This window comes from Elephantulus edwardii, unplaced genomic scaffold, assembly GCF_000299155.1.
Source record: "Elephantulus edwardii isolate Elephantulus edwardi_28Jun2011 unplaced genomic scaffold, EleEdw1.0 scaffold00026, whole genome shotgun sequence".
Classification (NCBI taxonomy): Eukaryota; Metazoa; Chordata; class Mammalia; order Macroscelidea; family Macroscelididae; genus Elephantulus; species Elephantulus edwardii.
Window position 1 is genome coordinate 16,639,178 of NW_006399776.1, and position 23,481 is coordinate 16,662,658.

Consider the following 23,481-nt stretch of genomic DNA (forward strand, 5'->3'; position numbering starts at 1 on the left):
TGCGGTACCTGGAGCCATGGAAATGCTGAGCACCACTGTTTCCTGCTGCCTACATTATTTATCAGAAGAGACAAAATCTTGAAGTAATATATCCTGGGGTTAATTTGAAGAGACACAGTATATGATTAAGTGGCTTTTTTCCTTTATCTTAAAACTCTGGGTTTGGAATGGCCTTCCCAAGCTTCCTGGGGCCTTACAGTGGGTCTGAGCCTATAAATCAAGGGAGGTGTATTGTTATCATAGATTAACATGAACAGTGGATAGACACTCTCCACTTAGTGGGTATTCTCAGCCTCCCAGTGGATAGACTCTAGGGTAACATAGAGTTCTAATACCTCACAGCAGTTGTAGAGGGAAGCTTTTAGATTAACTCTCCAAAGCCCAGTTACTTTTCCTTCTACATTACCTGGCTCTTTTGGTGGTTTTGAAAGGGTTTAAACACATTTGAAAAGGAGTAGACTTTCCCATTCCTTTTTGGACTCAACCCTCAATGCTTTGATTTTTCATATCATTAGGTCTTTTCCCCAGTAGGCCCTAATGACATATTTTTGTGATGTTCTGGGCAGCATGTCTTCATTTAGCCTAGTAATTCAAGTTGCTAAAGTCATCAGACTTTAAAAAAGAAAGAGAAACAGCAGCATTCATCGTGAGCAACATTGCCAAACTCTCTTTAATCATGAAATAATGTGTGCAAAATTTGCATCAGCCCTATGAAGTCGATATTGTTAAGTTGATACTCTGGAGTCCTTTTGATAAATGAAGAAACTTGAATCAAGACAGGTAAGAGACTTGCCCAGAGGTCAGAACTAAATAGAAAAGCCAGGATTCAAAATCCGTAAACTGGGTTCTAGAAACTGCCCTTGATTATTACGTTTTCTCTAGAGTATTATATTTTTATTAGCCATTTATTTTATTAAAATCATAGGAATAATAATAGAGTCTCATAAGCAACTCTGTTTTTTTTATTTGTGGTGAATATGTAACAAAAAATATTGCCTTTTCGGCAATCTCCAGCTTCATTTGGAATGGAAAGAAGCCACGAATAAGCAAAGCACTCCTTAAAAATAGAAAAATTGTAGGAGGCATCTCACTCCCTGACTTAAAATCCTACTACACTGCCGTGGTAGTCAAGATAGCATGGTACTCGTACAATGACAGAAACATAGATCAATGGAATAGAATTGAGAACCCAGAAATCAGCCCATCTATTTATGGGCAATTGATTTTTGACAAAGAGATGAAATCAGTTAGGTGGGGAAATGACAGCCTTTTTAACAAATGGTGTTGGCAAAATTGGAAAACTATCTGCAGAAGAATAAAACAAGATCCCCACCTCACTCCATATACAAAAACCAACTCAAGGTGGATCATGGACCTAGGACTAAAACCAAGGACTGTAAACTTCATTCAAGAAAAGCTTGGAAAAACTTTAGTAGTCCTAATCCACAACATAAAGAGTCTTCCAAGTATTCTGAAAAATTTACAACCAGGAGAAGATAAAATAGATGAATGGGACCTTCTAAGAATCAAATCCCTATGCGCATCCAGAAACTTCTCTAACAGAGTAAAAAGGGAAGCCACAGACTGGGAAAAAGTTTTTGGTAATGACATGTCAGACAAGGGACTTATATCTAGAATTTATAAAATACTCGAGCACCACAACAAGATAAAGGAGAATAATCCAATTGAAAAATGGGCACAGGATATGAACAGACACTTCACCAAGGAAGACATTCAGATGGCCAACAAGCACATGAAGAAATGTTCAAAATCCCTACCCCTGAGAGAGATGCAAATCAAGACAACCATGAGATACCATCTCACTCTAATAAGACTAGCAAAATTTAACAGAACAGCAAGCAACAAATGCTGGCGAGGTTGTGGAGAGACTGGAACTCTTACTCACTGTTGGTAGGAGTGTAAAATGGTGCAACCACTGTGGAAAGCATTGTGGCGCTTTCTCAAAAAGTTGCAAATAAAGATACCATTTGACCCAGCAATTCCACTACTGGGAATATACCCTAAAGAGACCATCCAAGTAGATATATGTATACCCATGTTTATCGCGGCTTTGTTTACAATAGCAAGGAGTTGGAAACAACCTAAATGCCCATCAATAAACGAATGGGTAGAAAAGCTGTGGTATATTCACACATTGGAATACTATGCTGCATTGAAAAACAAGGAACTCATGCAATATTATTCAAAATGGGTGACCCTGGAGGACATTATGCTGAGTGAGGTATCTCAGTCACAAAGGGACAAATGCTATATGGTGCTACTGTTGTAGAATGAGGCTGGCATTGGGGTGGGGTAAGACTGAGAAAAACTGGATGAAATATGTTTACGGCATTGAAATCTATGGGGGAGAGAATAGTCTAAAAGTGTTATATTTTAGGGCATTATTTTTATCATAGGAGTACGCAATGAGGGTTGCAGAGTGGATTATATTTGGGGGTAGGGGGTGGGGTTTGGGGAGGTGCGGGGGGATTGTGTACCAATGAGGGAGTTTTTCTTTTGCTTTTCAAGGAGAGGAGCAAACGGGGCGAGGAGGAAGGGTTTGTGCGGGGAGAAGGGTGCAGCAATGAATGAATGGAATTCCAAAATCTCTGTAAATGTTCATTGAAATGAAAAATAAACTAAATTAAAATTAAAAAAATACTGCCTTTTCAACTTTCTTCACCTATTTTGAACTTATAATAAACATCTCTGGATGGCAGATACCACTGTGCCCATTTTAAAGATGGTAAAGCTGACCCCCTAATAAAAGCATGTACCATGTAGCCAATAAAGAATATGGGAATTTGAAACCAGGCTTGTGGGTTCAGATTTGTGTATTTGAACAGCACAAGCACCCTTCCCACTTTTTGTACTGCCTGTCTAGAGTATAATTAATAGAACCCGCATTTTATGTAAATACAGAATGCAGGGTCCTAATGACTAGTGTGCAATTGCACACTGGTACAGATTGCTTCCTCTAGATGGGAATTTATTTCTAAAACACAGAATTAGTTCCACGTCTTCCAACTCCAAAATGTTCACGCTACTCACATTTTAAAATTAGTTATGCTTTATCATATGACCTTTTACAGCATGAATATTACATGAAAGAGGCTCTTTTATTCAAATAGATGCCCTATTATATTACTGTAAATGCTTGCTAAATATAAGCTACATATCCAGTTATTATCAACAGTTTCCCTTTAATTTCTAGATAATATAGATCTCAACTCAATCTTCTCTGTTGTTTATGTCTTAACAGAGGCACAGCCTCTGGTTTCTGCTGGCCTAATAATAATCTTTAGTAAATACTCCACAGGGAGAACCTGCGTGGAGTCCATACTTAAATAAGGATGATAGGCAGGCAGTGTTCTTCTGCCCAAGGATGTAAGTGCTCATGCCTGTTATCAACAGCAAGTGGAACACACTATACAGGAGAGAACTTGCCCCAGCTACCATTCTTCTATAAGACAGTTGGCAGGGATGAGATTCTTTAGGTTAAATACAGCTCAGATTTCAGCTCTTGATGGCATAAAGGCACTGCTTTGGATGAAGAGCATCCTCTGGAAGCAGTTCTTCCTCTCCTCTGGTTGAATTGCAGGCCAACAACGATGTGCCAGCAGCTCAGAGAGGGTGGAGGAAGACTTGGCTCAAAATGGACACTTTATCCTATTTTATGTAAATCTCAGAAAGGTAAAGGATCTTATTCGGTGAGTATCCAGGCAGCTTTAAGGGTAATTGTACAACCCAGAATTTTAATTGCTTCTTGGTATTCCTAAATTCATAGAAATCTTGTAGAATTTCTTTAAATGACTGTTGTTGTTGTTGTTGTTGTTGTATACCATTGAGTCAGAACTGCCGCTAGTGTCCCAGTGAGTTTTCAGAAGCAGTAAATCACACAGGAGGAGATTTCCCATCCTCTTCCCACAAAGCAGCACAAAGTGGATTTGAACTGTGTGCCTTTGGGATTGGAAAAAAAAGTAAGCAGAATTTTTTTTTTTTAAGTAAGACATCTTTGAGACAAAGATGACAATAGCAAGTTATGCTGAGTTTTAATATCATGGATTCGTTTCATAACAGACTTGAATAACAGGAGGGAAGGATTCTGAAACTTGCTATCTCCAAATTGTATAAAATGATGTAGGAGTATTCAGTATATGGAGGGAGAACTTTGACAGGTGTCAAACCTACAGACTGTTCAAATGTGGTTTAGTTTTATTGTTTGTTTTCCTTTGAGTAATTTTTTTAATTTAAGTCCTCCAGTGATGAATTGTTTCTCATTGTCAGCAGTCAAGCAAGGTAATAAAGTTAAAAGGGGAAAAAATTGTTTGAGACTGTGCCAGACTAGCTTGTCAATATGTGCTGTATATAATGTGCTGTATATATTATGTCCTGTTTTGTGGTTGTAGTTTACTTGGTCTAGTTCCTATGTTTTCTCCAGCTTTTATTCTCTCTAACCTGCCTTCATCAAACCCATCTAGTCCCCAGAGCCCAGCCTTACAAGAATTTCACCATTCTGCAGATTTGTCATGCTGCTTTTTCTATAAGCTTCCATGTAAATGGAATTTTTTTTCCTCATTTATGTATAAGAATGAAGAACTTTCCATCCTCCAAAGTTTAAGTTGTCATGTGTTTCTAGGTAGTCATTCCATTCTCAACCTTATTGGTCATCATTTATCATAGAGTAATGTAGATGTGAAAGTGAAATATACATGTTGTTGTTATGTGTCGTGAGTCGCTTGTGACTCATAGCGACCCTACGTACGACAGCCCTAAACCCTGCTCTGTCCTGTGCCAATCGCACTGCCTCTGATACACCCATCCCGATTACCCCAGTCACTGTCTTCTCCTCTTGCGCCGTCCCTCCACCCTCCCAAGCATGATGTCCCTCTCCAAGGACCTCTACCTCCTTACAACATGTCCAAAGTATGTCATACTAAGCCCCAGAATCCTTGCCTCCAAGGAGCAGCCTGGGTTAACCCTCTCCAGGATGAATCTGTTTGTTTTCCTAGCAGTCTGTGGTACCTTCAATACTCTTCTTCAGCACCACAGCTCAAAGAAATCAATTCTCCTTCTATCCTCCCTAGTCACCGTCCAACTCTCTGATGCATAACAAGTGATTGCAAAGACCATGGCCTGTATCAGAAACACCTTTCTCTCCAGAGTGACACTATTGCTCTTCAGTACCCTGGAGAGATCCCTAACAGCAGACTTTCCCATCGCAATACGGTTTTTTATTTCCTGGCTACTGGTGCCAAGAGTGTTGACTTGGATCCAAGCAGACTAAAACTGTGAACAATCTCAAATCTCTTCACCATCCATCCTGATGCTGCCAATTGGACCAGTGGTGAGAATCTTTGTCTTCTTGACATTGAGCTTCAGTCCATACTGAAGGCTGCAGTCCTTGACCCTCTTCAGCAAACATTTCACATCCTCCTCAGTTTCAGCAAGCAGGGTTGTGTCATCTGCATAATGCAGATTGTTAATAGATCTTCCACCAATCCTGACACCACACTTCTCCTCATAGAACCCAGCCTCTCGGATAGTCTGTTCTGCATACAGGTTGAAAAGGTATGGAGATAGGACACATCCCTGATGTACACCTTTCCCAATTTATATAAAGAAGAAAAAAAATATATATATGTGTATGTATATGTATGTATATATATGTATATATGTGTGTGTATATATTATTTAAAAGATAGTAAAATACTATGGTATATATGATATTCAAATACTGTATTTGTTTATAACATTATAAAATATAAAGTGTTTTATTACATTTAAAATACACAGGAATATTACATTCCCAGTAGGGATTATTAATGGAAAGTTTCAGTCTTTTGTTTTGGCCCACAGCCCCAAACATATAGCTAAGTCACATGACTCTTTTTGAAAGGGGGAGAGAAAATACAATGTGGATTCCACAGTCACCCAAAATAATAAGAGGTTCCTCATAATTTTTCTTTAAAAAAGATTATAGTGGCTTTATTTGAAAACTCACTACTTAATGTAGAATGTATTACTAAACTAGCAATAACCACAGAAAATATTAAGTAGTTCTAAGGTGAGACTAGAAATATTAGAGAGCAATTTGTATACAATATTTGTAAACAAATCGCATGCCCACCAGCATAGAGTTTTGTACAGAAAATTTAAAAAATACCATTTTATGAAGCCACTAAGCACACAGTTTCAAATGGATATCTTACATTGTTGTTGTTGATTGCCTTTGAGTTGAGCACGACTCATAGTGACCTTATGAACAAAAGGCCTGAAGCTACTCTACAACTATCAACATTTAGCAAAGTTCATCAAGTTTCCAGAGGCATGTTGTTTAAGAAGTGGATGCCACTCCTGCTTCCAAACCTGTTACTGTTGTTATGTACCATTGAGTCTCCTGTGATGTATAGCAACCCTGTGTACACCAGATCTGAACCCTGCCCTGTCCTGAGCCAGTCTCACCAATTCCAACACACCAACTCCCATAGCCCCAGTTACTGGATCAAGCCATCTCATCCAGGGTCGTCTTCTCCTGAGCTGTCTGTCCACCCTTCCAAGCATGATGTCCTTCTCTAAGGACCAATTTCTCCTGGCTATACAATGAGTTATTTCTATATTGTAAGTATATAAAGCAATTTAGAAAACTTACAGTCTATCAGTTTGGAAGGAAATTAGGTACATATGAAAGACTAGAAGCATTCATTCTAAAATGTTAATATTTTTAGCTGTTTTTGCTAAGCTACAACTTTATGATTTTTCTGTTTATACAGATGTTCTACAATGAACATGTATTATTTCTCTAACTAGGTACTACTAGCTATTTTTCATAGTTGGGTTGTTTTTTGTATGAAACACCATTTCATTATTAACTTTTATCTTTTCATTGTTCTCTTCCAAAGTTAGAAATAAAAATCTCACAGGGAGACAAATACATTATAGTTTTAATTTGCTTCTAGAATTCTCAGAATGGAATGGTTTGAAATATAAAAGCAATAGATGATTGCCTCACTACTATAAGTTACTTTGGGAAATGACAAATACATGTTAAAAAAATTACCCTTACATAGCTCACAGGTACTTTTGTACTTACCTGAAATAATGAAGTTGTAAAGTAAACTATAATGCCAAGTTTAATGGCTAACTGAACTTCTCTTTATTTAGATGGTTTCTCTGTTGAGTGCTAGAATTAGCATCTTTTTCTGGAGGAAATAGAGAAAAATCTTCAGATATCTGTGAATACACACGTGCTCAGAGAACCTATGCACTCAAACCTAAATCTGATAGAAACCAATAGAAAACAAAGAATAAACACAAATATAAACTACTTTGGGGCATTTTTATAGATTATTATGGGCTGTTAAAAGAATAATGCCAAAGGATTGCATAGATAGATGGAGAGTTGATCTGCGGTTATAAAACATCATCATATTATGGGGACTGTCATTTTCTAAAAACATCTGAGTCTCCCTATATACCAAGGCTTCTGCATAATTCACTCTGTGTGGTCGTGCTATGGTACCATTTTGATAGGAAAGGATACCCTTTAAGAAGAGCCTCTTGACATCGAAGTAACTCGACCTAATGGGTGGTCTTCAAGGTACAGAAGCAGTTTGTTCATTGCGTCAGGCACTGGAGCACCAGGCTAGATCCCAGGCTCACATTGAATGGGTGGGATTCTCTTTATTTCCATTCTTAGAAGCTTAACCATTGTCCCTAAGACTGATAGCATCTCAGGCAGGTTATCTGCCACCATCTGAGTTCAGAAGGAACTTGTCATTGCTTATCTCATACAGGAAAAGCAAAGTTGATTTCACATACCATGTCATACCTAGACCTTCTGTGTGTCCCAGTGGGGGCCTGTGAGTGGTTCCTGTTCACTCCATCTCTCACGTGTCATCCTTCCACCTTATCCCTTCAGTGTGGTGAGTCCCGCTATTGTCCCACACTCCTTCTTTTATTTGCCCTCCAGGCCGGATCCCCAGAGCTGTGGCCTCCATCAACCAGCACCTTCTGAGGTCTGATGATGTGGTGAGCTGTTGCCTTGACCTCGGAGTGCCCAGCATCTCTTTCCGCATCAATGGGCAGCCGGTGCAGGGGATGTTTGAGAACTTCAACACAGATGGGCTCTTCTTCCCTGTGGTGAGCTTTTCAGCAGGTGTCAAGTAAGTTATGGCTGTGATTCCATGGAGAGAAGCTGCTACCCCACTGCCCCTATAAGCTGAGAAGTGTGGTAATTTCCTCCAAGACTTCAGGACCACAGGGCCGACGCCCTGAGAATGTGATAGGGAAGGGATGAGAGCAATGTGGTCATCGATTCAGTACAAAATTGTTAAACATGTATCTCCTTCCAGGGATTGTATACAGTATATTCAGATAACTACTAAAATATCTAAGCCCTGTATCTGAAGTTACCTTAATAGAAAAGGCATACATTGTGCTTATAAAAACTTGAAAGAGATAGCTATTAAAAAGATAGTGAAAAATCAGTCATGGTCTTAGTGTCGCTATAATATTTATTAATAATTTGGTATTTTCATCTTTTTCTGTCCTAAATATGTGTTATGCATTACACTGAATGAAAATTTGTATCCTAATTTTAATTCAAAAATAAGCGGTGAATCTTTCCCCTAGTTATTAATTAACCTTCCTCAGAATGATTTTTTATGGCCACATCATGTCCCTTCATTTGACTGATAATATAACCATTTCTTTGCTATTAGACTTTTAGGATGATTACAGTTTTGTTGACATAAATAAAATTATTATGTACATCCTAGAGCATAAATCTTTGTCAACATTTCTAATTAATTCCTCCTTAAGCTAGGTCAAATAATATGAACATTAAAGTCAAAATATACAATTATGTGACCAAATTGACTTTTAGGAAAACTGTATAAATGATCCAGAATTCCAAAATAAAAAAACCTTGACATATCTTAATGTTCCTCATACTTATCTAGCAGCAGAATCTGAGCTGAATCTATTTTGTAGCAAAAGCTGACATGAGTACATACAAAGCTGTTTTTAATCTTTTGTTTATCTCACTTCTTGTGAATATTGACCCGTTTTAAAAGATAGCATGTTTGATTATGGATACTACCACTCACCACGTTAGAGATTCGGCTTAGTAAATGGAACATACTCCTTTTTTATTTATTTTCAGTGTGAAGAATGCCAAAATCTGAAACATATTTCCAAAGATTTCAGATCAAGGACTTGGATATGTATTATAATTTAAAATATCAAAGAATGCCTAAATAATTGGATCTTCCTTAGACTTTATTGCTGTTATGGTTGCTATGTGCCTTCAAGTAAAAACCAACTCATAGCTGACATTCCAGTGGACTTTTCAGAGGCTATAAATTGCACAGAAAGAGACTACCTGTCTTTTTCCCCATGAAGCAGCTGATCGAATCTAACTGCCTGCCTTTCAGTTGGCGGTACAACTCATTATCCACGAGGCCATTTTTATCTGTGCCAACTTGAGAAAATTATATCTCTCTTAGGATTAGGGGTTTTTTTCTTTTTACCACCCACTTATTGTATGTTGCCTTTCCCTTCACCTGTCTGAAACTTAAATTTTTATTTTCTATTCTTTTGGCTTGTAATGTGGTAAATATTTTATGTGTTTATTACTGTGTGTTATTAGAACCTAATATTTCTGTCAGTTTTGTATTTTCAGCTTTATATTTTTCTATTGATCTGAGCAATTCTTTTTTTGCATTAAGGCTGTCAAATTTTATTGTGTTCATTTGAAATATTTTCCCCTAGTTTATAATTTGCCTTTTTACTTTTTATTTTCCTATTGGTTCTTGTTTCTCTTTCACAAAAGTGACACAAGTCAAAGAAAATACCAAGAACTCATGATCATACCACCCAGAGAAAACTATAGTATCTTTTTATCTCAGTATTAAACATTTTTTATTAAATTGGCCTTCACTAATGCATACATGTTTTTTATAAACTACTACTAACAACTTGCTCTGCCCCTTTTTCTTTGAACCAGTTGAACATTACTCAGTTTTAGTTTTATAGTGCATTTTAACAACTCTGAAGCATGATTCTAGTAATACCCATTCTTTTCAAAATGTTATTCATTCTTCATCTCTGCTTTGTAAAGGAATCACAGTCAAATGAGAAGGAGCCTGTAGTCCACACAGAGATATGCTAACCCCCACGTCAGACGTTAGAAAGGACCATGAAGGGAGACAAAATCCTTGTGAAAAGCAAAAGCTTAGTACTGAGACCACACAGAAACCATTTCAGATGTTCAGACATCCAGGTGTGGAAATTCTCAGAGTGAAACCATTGTAGTCAGCTAAGGAAACAGAGCCAGATTCATGTATTTTCCAAAAAAGAAATAAAATTAGGTTCTGTTTCATCACAAAGCTACTTGAGTAAAGATTTACCCTTTGGAAATGGAGCTCAACTTTTGGAATTTGAGATGTAGTGTATGCATGTCTATGCATCTACATATACATAATTATAGACCTATTTAAGTGAATTAATTTCTTGAAATGAAACCTTAATATTGCTTGAGATTCCTATTGCAGAGATCCACTACAGTGAAATTTTCCTAGAGTTGAAAATACCCTGGTCAAGGATCTAAGTCAGAGGATGTTTCTGTATGTTGGAGATGTTGTTGTTGTTGTTAAGTGCTGTCAAGCTGAGTATGACTTACAGTGACCCTATAAACAAAAGAACTGAACCCTTTTCTATAACATTGTTTCTCTATCTTCATAGAGTTTCCAGAGGCATGTGGTTTAGGAAGTGGATACCACTCCTACTTCCAAACCTGAATCAGTTTGGGAGTTCCACAAAACACTGTCCACCAATGGGTAAACATTTTGGCATTTGACACACCTATGGCACAATGACTAGGGAGGATAGAAGGAGAATTGATGCCTTTGAGCTATTCCAGCTGTGGTGCTGGAAAAGAGTATTGAATGTACCATGGACTGCTAAGAAGACAAACAGGTTCATCCTGGAGAGGGTTAAATTGGGAGGCTCCTTGGAGGCAAGGATTCTGAGGCTTCGTCTGAGATAATTTGGACATGTTGTAAGGAGGGACTGGTCCTTGTAGAGGGACATCATGCTTGGGAGGGTGGAGGGACAGCACAGGAGGGGAAGGCCCTCTGTGAGGTGGATTGATTCAGTGACTGGGGTAATTGGGATAGGTGTGTCTGAAACAGTGTGATTGGCACAGGACAGAGCAGAGTTTAGGGCTGTTGTACATAGGGTCGCTATGAGTCTCAAGCGACTCGATAGCACATAACAACAACAACAATGACACAGTGTTCAGCATCATAGCAACCCCAAGTTACTTCAGTACAGCAAATAGACCAGTGCTGTACCACTTAGAAGAATGTTAGGGGTATTTCATCCCAATTTGTCCTTGCTTAAATATAGTCTAATAGATACTCTTCACAGATGTTCATAAAAAAACAAACAAACAAGAAAAAAAACGGGCAGAACACAAGGAGTGTTACTGAATCAAAGACTTCTCAGCTGGTAAAAAACAGTATGAGCCCTGTGCATCTAGTAGTACAGAGTATGAGTAGAAAGTTAAATGGACAGCATTGGATCATAAACTGACTCGATGCCTCTTCTGGAGAAGCCACATTCCTCTGAGCACTCAAGTCCCAGGAATGTATTTGTCTGTGGTGTTAAATTATCTCAGTCTTTCATAGTTTCAGCACTTTTCATTTTTCTGCGCATGTCCTCCACTGATTTTACTTCCTGTCATAGAGAATTCTCTTGCTTCTCCATTATGTCACCTCAGAAAATGACTTAGCTGGAATTAAAATCTCTAAAGGATTCTTATTCAGCCTTATACTAAAGGACTGCTTTGCATTTTCTGAGTTTAAAAAATAGTACGTCTGCTCTTGGATGTTACATCATGATTTTTAGTCATCGACTCTTCTTCCTTCTTCCTTGGAGAGTTGGAATTTTTGCAGGTGTCTGAATTTTCTATATGTGGTCAGGCATGAAATAGGGATTTAAAAAAATCTTCTTGATAAAAATACTTACAACTAGCAGGTGAACAAATAGGTAACTGAAAAGTATTTTGACAAAGATGTGCCTAAGTATCTTGTGTACAGGTCAATAGACTAAACAAATTTGCATGCTATGAGAAATAAGATGTCTAACACATTTATAGCTCACAACTGCTGAGAGAATTTAAGAAACTGTAGTATCCAGATGTATTGGCTTGAAAAGTCAACAGCATAGATAAGAGCCCTTTTTCTAGTAGTAATTAACAGGTGGTATACTAAAGAGCGGTGTTACAGAGCTTGATATCTCTCAAGCCTGATTTCTCTCCAGAAAATATCAGCTCGACTACATTCTTATAGTTGGTGCTCACACTGTGAGATAATCTGAAGAGAGGTCAGAGGCACAGTTGTGTTCTTGTTGTCTTTATTAGTGCTAGGTACTGTCGAGTTGACTACAACTTTTAGCTACCCTATGAGTAACGTCAACACCTTGTTCTGTCCTGCACCATCCACACCATCTCCATGCCTGAGCCTGTTTTCACAGTCACTGTGTTAATAATCTAGTTCCTTGGGGGTTTTATTTTACTGAATCTCTACCTTTCTATGTTATCTGTTATCAAAGACTGACACTTTCTAATGGCATGCCCAAAATAATGTGGGATGAAATTTCTCAATTCTTGCCTCTAAGGAGTACTCTGGCTGCATTTCTTCTAAGATTTGTTTGTTCTTTTGGCAGTTCCTGGGAGATATTCAGTATTGTTAGCCTACACCACAATTCAAAGGCATCGATCTTTCTTAGTCTTCCTTATTGTATGCTTAGTTTGGAAATGTGTTTCACCTCATTACATCCAGTCCATCACATAATAGCTCAGGTCAGGGTCAGCTTTTATTTTGTGTTGGAGAGTAGCCACTGTTATAGATCACTTGTGAACAAAAATAGTCGATAAAATACTTATTTTTAAATAAGTGTGAGCACTTTAAATTCAGCAGTTCCTCTTTGTAAATTGCATTAATCTACTTGTGTAAAGAATAGAGAAACTGGATAGTAATTCCAAGTTAATGGCATTATCTGATTGAAAAGAAATGTTTCTTAATGATGTTGAATAAAAATCATTTATCTTAGCCATATGTGGAGCTCTTGTGTCCTCTGGGTTAAGAGCTGCACTGCAATCCCAAAGCAGGTAGTGCAAATCCCCCAGCTACTCCTAAAGAAAAAGGTGGACCATCTTCTCCTGTATGATTTTCAGCTTCTGAAAACACTTTGGAAGGTCACCTGTAAGTCAGTTTTGAGTAGATGGTGTTGAGTTAATCAGCACTTGTACAGTAAATGCATGACTTTACCATCTGTCACAGTTGGACACATTGCAAACCATGGTTCTCCTTGCCCAATGATAGAAGGCATTTTTAGCTGTTCCTCCTGTTAATTTATAATTTCCGTGTTGTTTTGAAATCAGTTTTATCCATTACAAGCCTATTTCCTTCCATTTTATTGTCTTTATTGAGACCATAGGCCTATGTGATACCCCCCAGTTCTATTTATAATTGCAAACTATATTGATGATAATGCTCAATTAGGATGCTACTATCAATAGTCATAGAAGGACAAAACATTGTGAAGAGCAAAAATCTTTTCCAGTTAGATTTATCTACAGTGAAATAAAAGACAGTATGAGTAATCACTAACAAAATCCACAAGTCAATATGTGCTGTTTTCTAACTGTTATGAATGTGTTTCCTTAGTTTATTTCTCAGTATGAATTGTCTGTGGACTGTATTAGTGTGGTCGGCCCTCAATGTGACAAGCCTATTCATTACAGAAAGAAATTTGGTATGAGGCAGATGCATTTTGGAGTTGGCCCAAAGGTTTGATTTACGTAGATGCCAGAGGACTTTCTTAAAGAATCTTGTCATCCCTTAAAATGGTATCGTGGCATGAGCTACCTGGGAAGCATTGTGTGGGTCCTGGCACATAGCAAGATTTCAGTGCTTTTTGTGCTGCAGAAAACTGATGAACTAGTCACTGTAGGAGACTATATTTTACAGCTGTTGCTGAACTGTCCATATATCTACGTAATCACCTGGCAAACTCTCTTTCAGTACTTTGTAATTTCTAAAGATAACAATATGTAAAGGTGTTTAGTATTTCAGGTTGCTGTTTGTTTTCTGTTGGTATCCACCACGCTTGGCTAAAGTTCAGATAACCAATAGCTTGGCTATTTCCAGCTTGCTGTGGTCAGTGCTGTGGAAATTATTGCTGAGATAAATATACTTCTGCAGAGAACATGATGAGTGCTGGCTGGATTGCCCTGGGCTTTCATCAAACCCTGGCCAAGAAGAAATATGACTGTGGGAATATACATAACTCAGATTGTTCTCCAGTCTTCGCAATATGGACTAAAGATGCAATTATGAATCATGACTTATGAGTTGAATTGAGGTCAGCAAAAGCTTGTTCTTTCTTTGTCCTTTTAACCACAGCCTACACCCTTTTCTTCTTTGAAATACTAGCCTAGGTTCTGGGAGGGACTAAAAACCGTATTAAGAGTAATACATCCAATAATACCAAATTACTTCACTCCTTTACTAATAATAACTCTGTGGCCCAGTAAAGGAAAAACTTATTCATTGTAAATAGGTTTTTTAAAAAAAATATGATCATTTTACACATAGACTGTTAGGTGAAGATTGACAACAGTAAAAAGAAATGGTGAAGTTCAGTATCCACAGTCAAAACCAGTCCAGGGGCTGAATGTGGAACAGATCGTCCATTGCTTATATGCAAGTTCAAACTGAAGGAACTTGAAGAAAATTAAAACAAATCTACAATAACCAAAATATGACCCTGAGTGTATTCCAAATGAATTTAAAAAACTATTTTAAGATTAGATTTGACAGATTGAAACTAATGACCGAATCCCAGGCAAGCTATGAAATGACATTGAGGACATCATCCATGAAGAAAACAAAAAGTCACTGCAAAGACAGAAGAAAGAAAAGACCAAAATGGATGTGAGATGAGACTCTGAAACTTGCAGTAAAAAGAAGCAAAATAAGGTGAAGGAATTCTGAGGTAGGAGAGCTGAACAGAAGATGTCACAGGGCAGCTAGAGAAGACAAAGCAAAGTATTATAAAGAAACCTTTGAGGAATTGTAGTTACAAAAGCAAAAGAGAAGAAAGAGCACATTTGACATTTCTCAAACTGAAAGAACTGAAGAACAATAAAGTCCTTGATTTGCAGTAGTGAAAGAATGTATAGGTGAAATCAAGAGTTATATAGAAAGACTCAAAAGAAGATGGAAGGGATACACAGTCACTATACCAAAGAAGAACTGGTCAGCACTGAACCATTTCAGGAAGTAGCATATAATCAAGAACCATTAGTACTGAAGGAAGACGTTCAAGCTATACGATACACAAATAGTAAAAAATGAGGCCCCAGAAATAGATAAAATACAAGATAGTTTAAAAATAATATATTTTAGGGCATTATGATTATCGTAAGAGTCCAGAATGAGGGTTGCAGAGAGGAGTATACTTGGGGTGGGGTGGGGATTGTGTACAAATGAAGGAGTTTGTCTTTTGCTTTTTAAGGAGAGGTGCGAACTGGGGTGGGGTGGGGAGAAAAGTACAACAATGAATGAATGGAATTCCAAAATCTCTGTAGATGTTCATTGAAATTAATAATAATAATAATAATAATAAATTTTTTAAAAAATACAAGTTGAGGTGTTTCAGAAAACAGGTACAACCCTGCATGTGCTCATAGTCTCTGCCAAAAAATATGGATGACAGTGACTCAGTCAACTTACTGGAAGAGATCCCTATTTGTTTCCATTCCCAGAAAGGGTGAGCCAACAAACTATGGTAATGATACTATAGAACAATATTATTAATATCACATGCATGTAAGATCTTGCACAAGGAATCTAATTGCTAATGACAAATGGATCTTGGCTAAAAACAAAAATGAAAGATGTTTAGTGATATTTTATTAGTTATGTAAAGACAGTTGACTGTGTGTGTCATAACAATTATGGCTAACCTTGAGAAAAATGAGGATACCCAGGCCACTTAATTGTGCCCATGAGAAACATATGCATAGATCAAGAAGCAATTATCACAACAGACTAAAGGATGCTTCATGATTTAAAATCAGGATAAGTGTGCATCAGTTATATCCTTTCTCATACCTATTCAGTATGTAGGCTGAACAGATCATTGGAGAACCTAGACTCTATGAAGAAGAGGAGGCATCAAAACTCAAGGAAGAGTCACCAACATCCTTAGTTATTTGGATGACACAACTTTGCTTGCAAAAAGTAAAGACAACTTGAATCACTTGGCTGCAGAAAATAAAGGATTACAGCCTTCAATATGAATTATATTTCAACATTAGGAAAACAAAAATCCTCCCACTGGAACTATAGATAAAATAATAGATGAGGAAAAGTTTGAAACTGACAACAATTTTATTTTTTTTGGATCCACAATCAACACCCGTGGTCAAGAATTCGGAAGACTTATTGCATTGGACCTCTCCAAAGTGCTAATGAAAAATGTCAGTGTGAAGATTCATTTGTACCTGATGGAAATAGTAGTATTTTTTTGCATCCTATGCGTCTAAAAGGTGGATAGTGAAAAAGGAAGGCTGAAGAAGAATCCAGCCTTTTAATTGTATTAGCGGAGAGTACTGCATATACCATGAGCAAACAAAACAGTCTTCAAGGAAGTGCAATCAGAGTGCTCCTTAGAGGAAAGGGTAATGAAACTTCGTCTCACTTACTTTGTGCTTATTTTCAAGAGTCCTCAGATCACGTTGGGAACGACAAAGATACTCAAAGAGCTGAACTGACATCATGACTACCACAGTAGGCTTAAGTACGACAGACGAAGTGAGGCTGGTGCAGGATAGCCAAGGTTCAGCTCTGTTACTCATAGAGCCAACAGCCAAGTGAGGATAACGCCTTACTGTTTCTGAGTTCTGTAAAGCTTTTTATTGTATTTTTTCCCCCTCAAAAAGCAGTCTTTGAGATCTTGGCATTTGCACTAGGTATTCTCATCTATTCTAAAAATAAGCAAGCAAATTTGAACAAGTCTTAAAAAATAAAGACACTAGAATTGTTTTTTTTCATTACTGTTAGCTTTATGTTTCTAAAACTAGTAGAGTAAATAAAAAAAAAAGTCCTCTACACATCTCAAAACTTCACTACTCCCAGGGGCTGTGACTGAAGCTATTGCTCATCGTAGAGATGGAGGAATCTAAAGACAGAGTCATTTACTGTAAACATTGTAGGAAGAAAAACACTTTCTCTGATAGATGATGGAGCGTTTGCGTTATAGGAAGAAACTCATAAGATGGTACAAGTGCTTTAATGGAAGAGGTTAAATTGATTAATGCAATTGATTTTTTTTTCTAAATCCATTAATCTAAAGAAAAGTCTGAGCTTAGAGTAGAACTAATTTTAAGAAATTGAGTTTTTAAATTCTCTTTTTATTATATATTTAACGTTTTTTTGTGAGGCTGAAAGAATCAGTGAACTCAAGGAGCAGAAAAAGAACACCTGAAGAATATTAGAATTCCTTTGAGAAATTTTATAGTTAATATTTACAGGATGATCACTGATGGCCCAATGACTCATTTTTTAAAAGACTAGGTAGGTGTGACTTGACTGCCTTTCCTTACCCCTTCAAATCCATGTTGTAGTCTTATGATCCTGGTTAGATTTTTGGACAGATTTTGTAAAGTTTATTGAGGTTTTTTAGGATTATAGTCTTGTCTGTGATTTTAACTTGTATCTGTTTTAATATTAAAACTCTAAACTTATATAGAGTTTAAAGCCCGAGTTTCTCCACCTCCCCAACTGGGGCCTGCAATGTGAGGACAGGTTCTTCCCATTGGTCTGTCTCCTCCGCAGTGAATGGCCACTGTTTCAGATGGCTGTAGACTTGGCCTTCAAGGGAGGAGTGGTGGGCATGCCTCCACATTCAGATGTTGCATCATCACGCCTTTGAATGGCATTGTACATTGTTTCCTCTTGTACTCCTGCAACTTTTTGGTGGTTTTCTTAGAAAGTCACAGACTGGGAACTCCTGCTACACTTCTATTGACACAAGCCTTTTCTGACTAACCGCATGCTCCTACCTTTTCTAGACCTTAAGTTTCTTAATTTTTCTAAATCATTAGCCATCCAGTGATGGCTTGACAGTTTTCTGGGATCCCTTTCAAGATGGTTGCCAGCTGGCTCAAACCATAGAGTCTGTATCTGACTCTTGAGGGAGTACAGGCCTTGACCCCACCTAATCCATTCCCCACAGCCCCCCTTCTCTGCATGTCACAGACAACCTTGTCACCCTCTGAACACTTGTCAGGCTGCTTCTAAGTACTCCTTGAAGTCATCATAACTTGGCTTCTTTTCTCTCTGACGGTTCTCTCCAAGTGAACTCTTTACCTTGTCAGTTTTAAGTCTCATAATAAGCTAAGGCAGATGTAACTCCTTTTACAGTTTCCAGATGTATCCTGACTAAATGATCCAACATCTCTTTTTATTGTTCTTAGGTACCAGGAAGTCAGCTCTGACTCAGTGTGCAAGAGCACAAATCTCTTTCCAAGCTTGCACCATCCTCAGTTTAGTATATGGGCACAGTTGGCATCGTCTGAATTAGCTGCCTTTGGATCTTCTGCCAGAATTCAAGCAGAGGGGATCGATCCCCTTTTAATACTCTCAGTTAAAGTAGCTTTCAGATATTTTATTGTGTTATTTTTATACTGCACTACACACACACACACACACACACACACACACACACACACTCGTTTCTAGTTCTTTCCTTCGGCCTTGCCAGTCTGAATCACTGAGAGAAGGCTCTGCAGTTCACCACCAACATTGTGGTGGTTTGTTGGATCCCTTCCCACAGATTCTCTTCTGGTTCTTCTTCAGGTTCTGCAGAGGCGATGAGGGAAGGGGTCTCATATGCAGGTGGTGCCTGGCATCACTCCTCCTCCACTGCCTATTGCGGAGGAGGGCCTCTTGTCTAGCGGGACTTTGGATGAAATCCAGAACCTTTTACTCAGTGAACCACAGACTAATGGTGCTTAAAGACAAATTATTTAGGAAGCACTGATTTCTGGCCACATTCATTTTTTATTTTACAGGTTTTGTGGCCATTAGGTGAGATAAGATGACAGTTTAGAAGCAAATTATCCTTTCCTTTTAAAAATTGAGTCTAAAAATAGATAGTATCATTCTTTTTAAGAGCCACATATAACTCTACCTTCCTTGATTTGTTACCTAGTCAGAAAAATTAAGAGAAGTTTTAAAACCAAAGAACTTGCCAGAGAGCTCCTGAATAATTAAGTTCATTGGCAAGCCTTCGTAAGAAGTAGTTTACAAATTCTTAGAATTCACACACTAATAAGCAACACCGAATACATTTAGTAAACAAACTCTTGAGAGATCAGCTTCTCATATGTGAGGAAAGACAAAAGCATCCCTCATCAATCCTCTTTTCAAAAAGATCTGGTATTATCCTGTATCTTTAACATCAATACAGTCTGTTATATTGTAATTGAATTGGAAATTCCTCAACTAATAATTACAAGGCTTAGTTATTTCTTGCTATTAATATTCACTAAATTAGTAACATTGCAGGATAACGACTCACGTTTTCTTTTAATCCCATTGTTTATATACAACGATCTGCACCTAGATCATGCCTCATTACATAACACTTATTGTTGGAAAAGTCAGCAGGCACCACTACGGTCCTGAATCAGTGTTTTTTAAATTGTTTGAAATGAAAAAGTAGGAGGCTTCATTATATTTCTGTAATTAATTAAAAAAATTCTTATAAAATACTGTTTCAATAATGGTTCTGTACTTATTAGGAAGGGAGGAATCCTTATGTCTCTTACTTGGAGAAATTTTGTTTTCTTGTTTAGAACTAGAGTATTTTTTAGAATTCAATAGTAAGCAATAAGACCTTTTCAAAGGGCTGCCCTACGAGAGCATCCCAATTCAAGGAAGTGAGGCCCAGAGGCAAATATCTTGCCTAGTGAGAGCTTTGATAAATCATCTTTTCTCTGTGCAGAGGACATACATGCATGTGAGAACATACATGTACTCACACTTAACACTATCAGCATTAATTATATTAATACTCCAGCCCACATCTTGCATTAGGGCTGTTCCAAGAGCCTCCTTATTGGTCCCCAAATCAGTGTACACGGAGCAGCTAGAAGAATCTTTTATCTTTTTAGAAAAGACCTTTTGAAGTTTCCCCACCTGTAATAAACTTTAAAACCTTGTGAAGGCACCCAGACTGGCCAGACCCGAACTTGTCCCCTTCTGCTTCGTCTCCTGCTCCTCTGACTTGGTGTTCTCAACCTTCACTGTCCTCTTTTCTGGTACCTGATCCACTCAAGCTCTTCATCACCTCAGAAACTTTGCATTTGTTTTTCTTCGACCTGGAATGCTGTTACTTTAGATTTAAGACTCACTAGCATCTTTGATGCTTCAGATTTCAACTTACATGTTTCCTCTTATAAGATGCCTTTCTGGACTCCGTGTCTAGAAGCCACCCTCTCCCCAGATGATTTTTCATTTTCCCCAACTAGTTACAAACAGATATTTTCATTTCTCTTCTGGTTCAACAGAAATCCTGCTCACTCAAAGTACTATGTTCATTGTAGGATTTTGAACCAGTTTGAGCTGGCTGACACCACAAGATTGAACAGACCTCAGATTGTGAAATGTGGTTATAATGGACAATGACCAGAATGGGGAAAAGGATGGGCCAAGGCCCAGAAATGGGAGACTTGGAAGAAGGATAGTAATCCCTTTTAGGAACCTAATATAGGAGACTGAATGTTACCAAGACTTGGAGAAAGCACAAATTTGAAGTGACACAGTTGGATCCCACCTTTGAGCCCCACAGTACTCTTCCCCACTGTGTCAAGAGATTTGGTTGTTGTATAGTGAGTGCACCTGCTATCCTCCCCCACCCCTGCCTGTGACCCCAAGAGGGAGATTACATTTCTAGCAAGAATTAACTTGCTGGTTTTTCCCATTCCGAAATGACACATTTCACAAATGTGGGTCCATTCTGGCTTGGCTTTGCCAGGTGCAACCAGTGTGGTTCAATGTTTCTAGTTCATTGCTGAATCTATAGTTCAGAGAACAGTGCAGGTTGTAGTTGCTCAGTAAAGCTTTGTTAAATGGAAGGGAATGTTGTGTGCACAAATTATGTGCGCGCATCGATTATGTCTGTCTTGAATTGTGATTGGATCTTCAAGGCTACAACACTGATAGTGTAGGGTTCTTGTGGTGTAGCCTGTAGGGAGTTGTGTGCTAGCCCAAAGGCTGCTCTCTAGCAATGTGAGTCCCCCAGTTGCTCTGTGGGAGAAAGGTGAAAAATCTCCTATGTGATTGACAGCCTCCGACAATCTGCTGAAGGGTCAGCTACGAGCTGGCTCCTACTCAGTGGCAGTGAGAGAAATAACGGCCACTCTTCATCATCAGTTTAATGTTTAATGTTGATTTTTTTTAAATTAAAGCTGTATTTATAGTTAAAAGCCTGGGAACACAAAAGGATTTTTCTTAAAAAAAAAATATTTCATTTCCACCCTTTCTGGTAGCAATCCTGTAAGTTGAACTTTGGAAAAACAAAGTACCATTCAGCCAGGTAGCAGAATTAAAATACTGAAAAACCATATGTTGATAAATAATACCCTTAGCATGAGCCCCTTGTTGTCCTTCCCACTTCTAGGGAGGTCCTTGCTTACGGTGCTGGCATGGGCCAGGCCTGAATCCCAGTAAAGGAGATAGTACTCCCAGAAAACCATACTGGTACTTCTCAGTGCTCCCTTCATATGGCCTCTTTAGGGGAACTGTAGCTTCTATGGTGTATCATTACTGTTACATAAATTACCCTGGCACATAGGACAATTTGTGTTTAGTGCTCTAACTTTCCTTAATCTTTATGCCTATGTCTTAATATTTCCCTACTCTTACCCCTCCCAAATAGTAACATCTCCATTTATTAATGGTGAGTAATCTTTGTCAAGGTAGATGGCTTAAAATTCTCCTATAGTTCAGTAGAGAATAAACTCATCACCACTGTCAGTCTTGCTCTTTTCTTTTTTTATTTTTATTTTTTTTACTCTTTTCAATACTTAAGTAATATCTATAGCACTCATTTACCTACTAAAATCAAGTATAAGCTTGGTTTTAAAAATACAGTAATATTTACATATAAACTAGTGTTGAAGAAGTTAAACTGACACATTAGAGTCATCTGAGGGCCACATGCTGATGCTCTGTTTTCACTACGAGGCCTTCTTTTTTTTCCATCCTCTGAAATGTTTGGTGTGTCAAATCCAAATTCAGTGACCCTGCAAAATTATTTGAGGGAGGGTGTTACTTAATTTTTACTCATTTGGGCTGAAGTAGTTTTAACCTATCACACCTGTTCTCTCCAAATGACGCAGAGTGCGTTTCTTGATGGGTGGTCGTCATGGAGAATTTAAGTTCCTGCCTCCGTCGGGCTATGCCCCTTGCTATGAAGCCTTACTTCCAAAAGAGAAGATGAGACTGGAGCCTGTCAAAGAATATAAACGTGATGCTGAAGGCGTTAGAGATCTGCTGGGTACCACCCAATTCCTCTCACAAGCCTCTTTTATCCCATGCCCCATAGACACCAGTCAGGTATGTTCAAATCAACTAGAAACAGCCCATGCAGATAAAACAAAAAGTTATCTTTCTTACTGTCTTGTCTTTGAGTAATTCTATATGATATGTTTCATAGAATTATCACATTCAACAGCTGTTCTTTGTGTTTCTATCATACAAATAGATTAGATTCTTTAAAGATTTCTCAACTATTGAACATGTTGAGAACTTGCTATGTGCCAGTCACTGTACCAGGTTCTGTGAAGCATAGGCAATGAATATTGAATCACTGTGCTTTAGAATTCAGCCAAGTTAAGGTAAGAAGCAACTCTGTTGGGTTTTTTTTAAAGGCAAAATATAATAAATGCAAAATTAATATTATGCACAAATAGATACTAGAATAATTCTTTGAGCAACATGTCTGTAGAAGGAAGTCTGCTGGAAAGGCTGGAATTTAGTCAAGTCCTTCAATAAACTTAAGTGGGAAGGAAGTTAACAGAGATAAGATAAATACAGGCTTAAAAGTACAAACACAAAGCCGGGACAGGTAACTATGAACACTGTCAGATGGCTTTGTGCTTGGAGGAGTAGATGCATGGAGGAAAAGATGTAGAGATGAAACTAAAAGAAACAGGACAGCAAGGCATGGAGAGCCTTAAAAGTGCTAGTAAGTGGAAATCTCATGTTCTTCCCATCCCATGTGCATATATTTTGAGAGCACCATGTTCATAGAGTATGACCTAGGATATATTAACAGCGTTTGGCATTTCCTACACACCAGCACTGTTCGTATCACTAAGTGATAGAGGAAATAGAA

The 23,481-nt window shown here is 38.0% G+C and overlaps 1 protein-coding gene across 2 annotated transcripts in view; it reads left to right on the forward strand.

Moving 5' to 3' along the window:
- Nucleotides 1-23,481, forward strand: part of RYR3 (ryanodine receptor 3) — a 753,100-nt gene that overhangs the window by 399,627 nt on the left and 329,992 nt on the right. For both annotated transcript variants that reach the window (XM_006883055.1, XM_006883056.1), the window contains exons 19-20: nucleotides 7,973-8,165; nucleotides 22,484-22,700. In XM_006883055.1, the coding sequence (XP_006883117.1) occupies nucleotides 7,973-8,165; nucleotides 22,484-22,700 (410 nt within the window). The remainder of the gene's footprint in view (nucleotides 1-7,972; nucleotides 8,166-22,483; nucleotides 22,701-23,481) is intronic.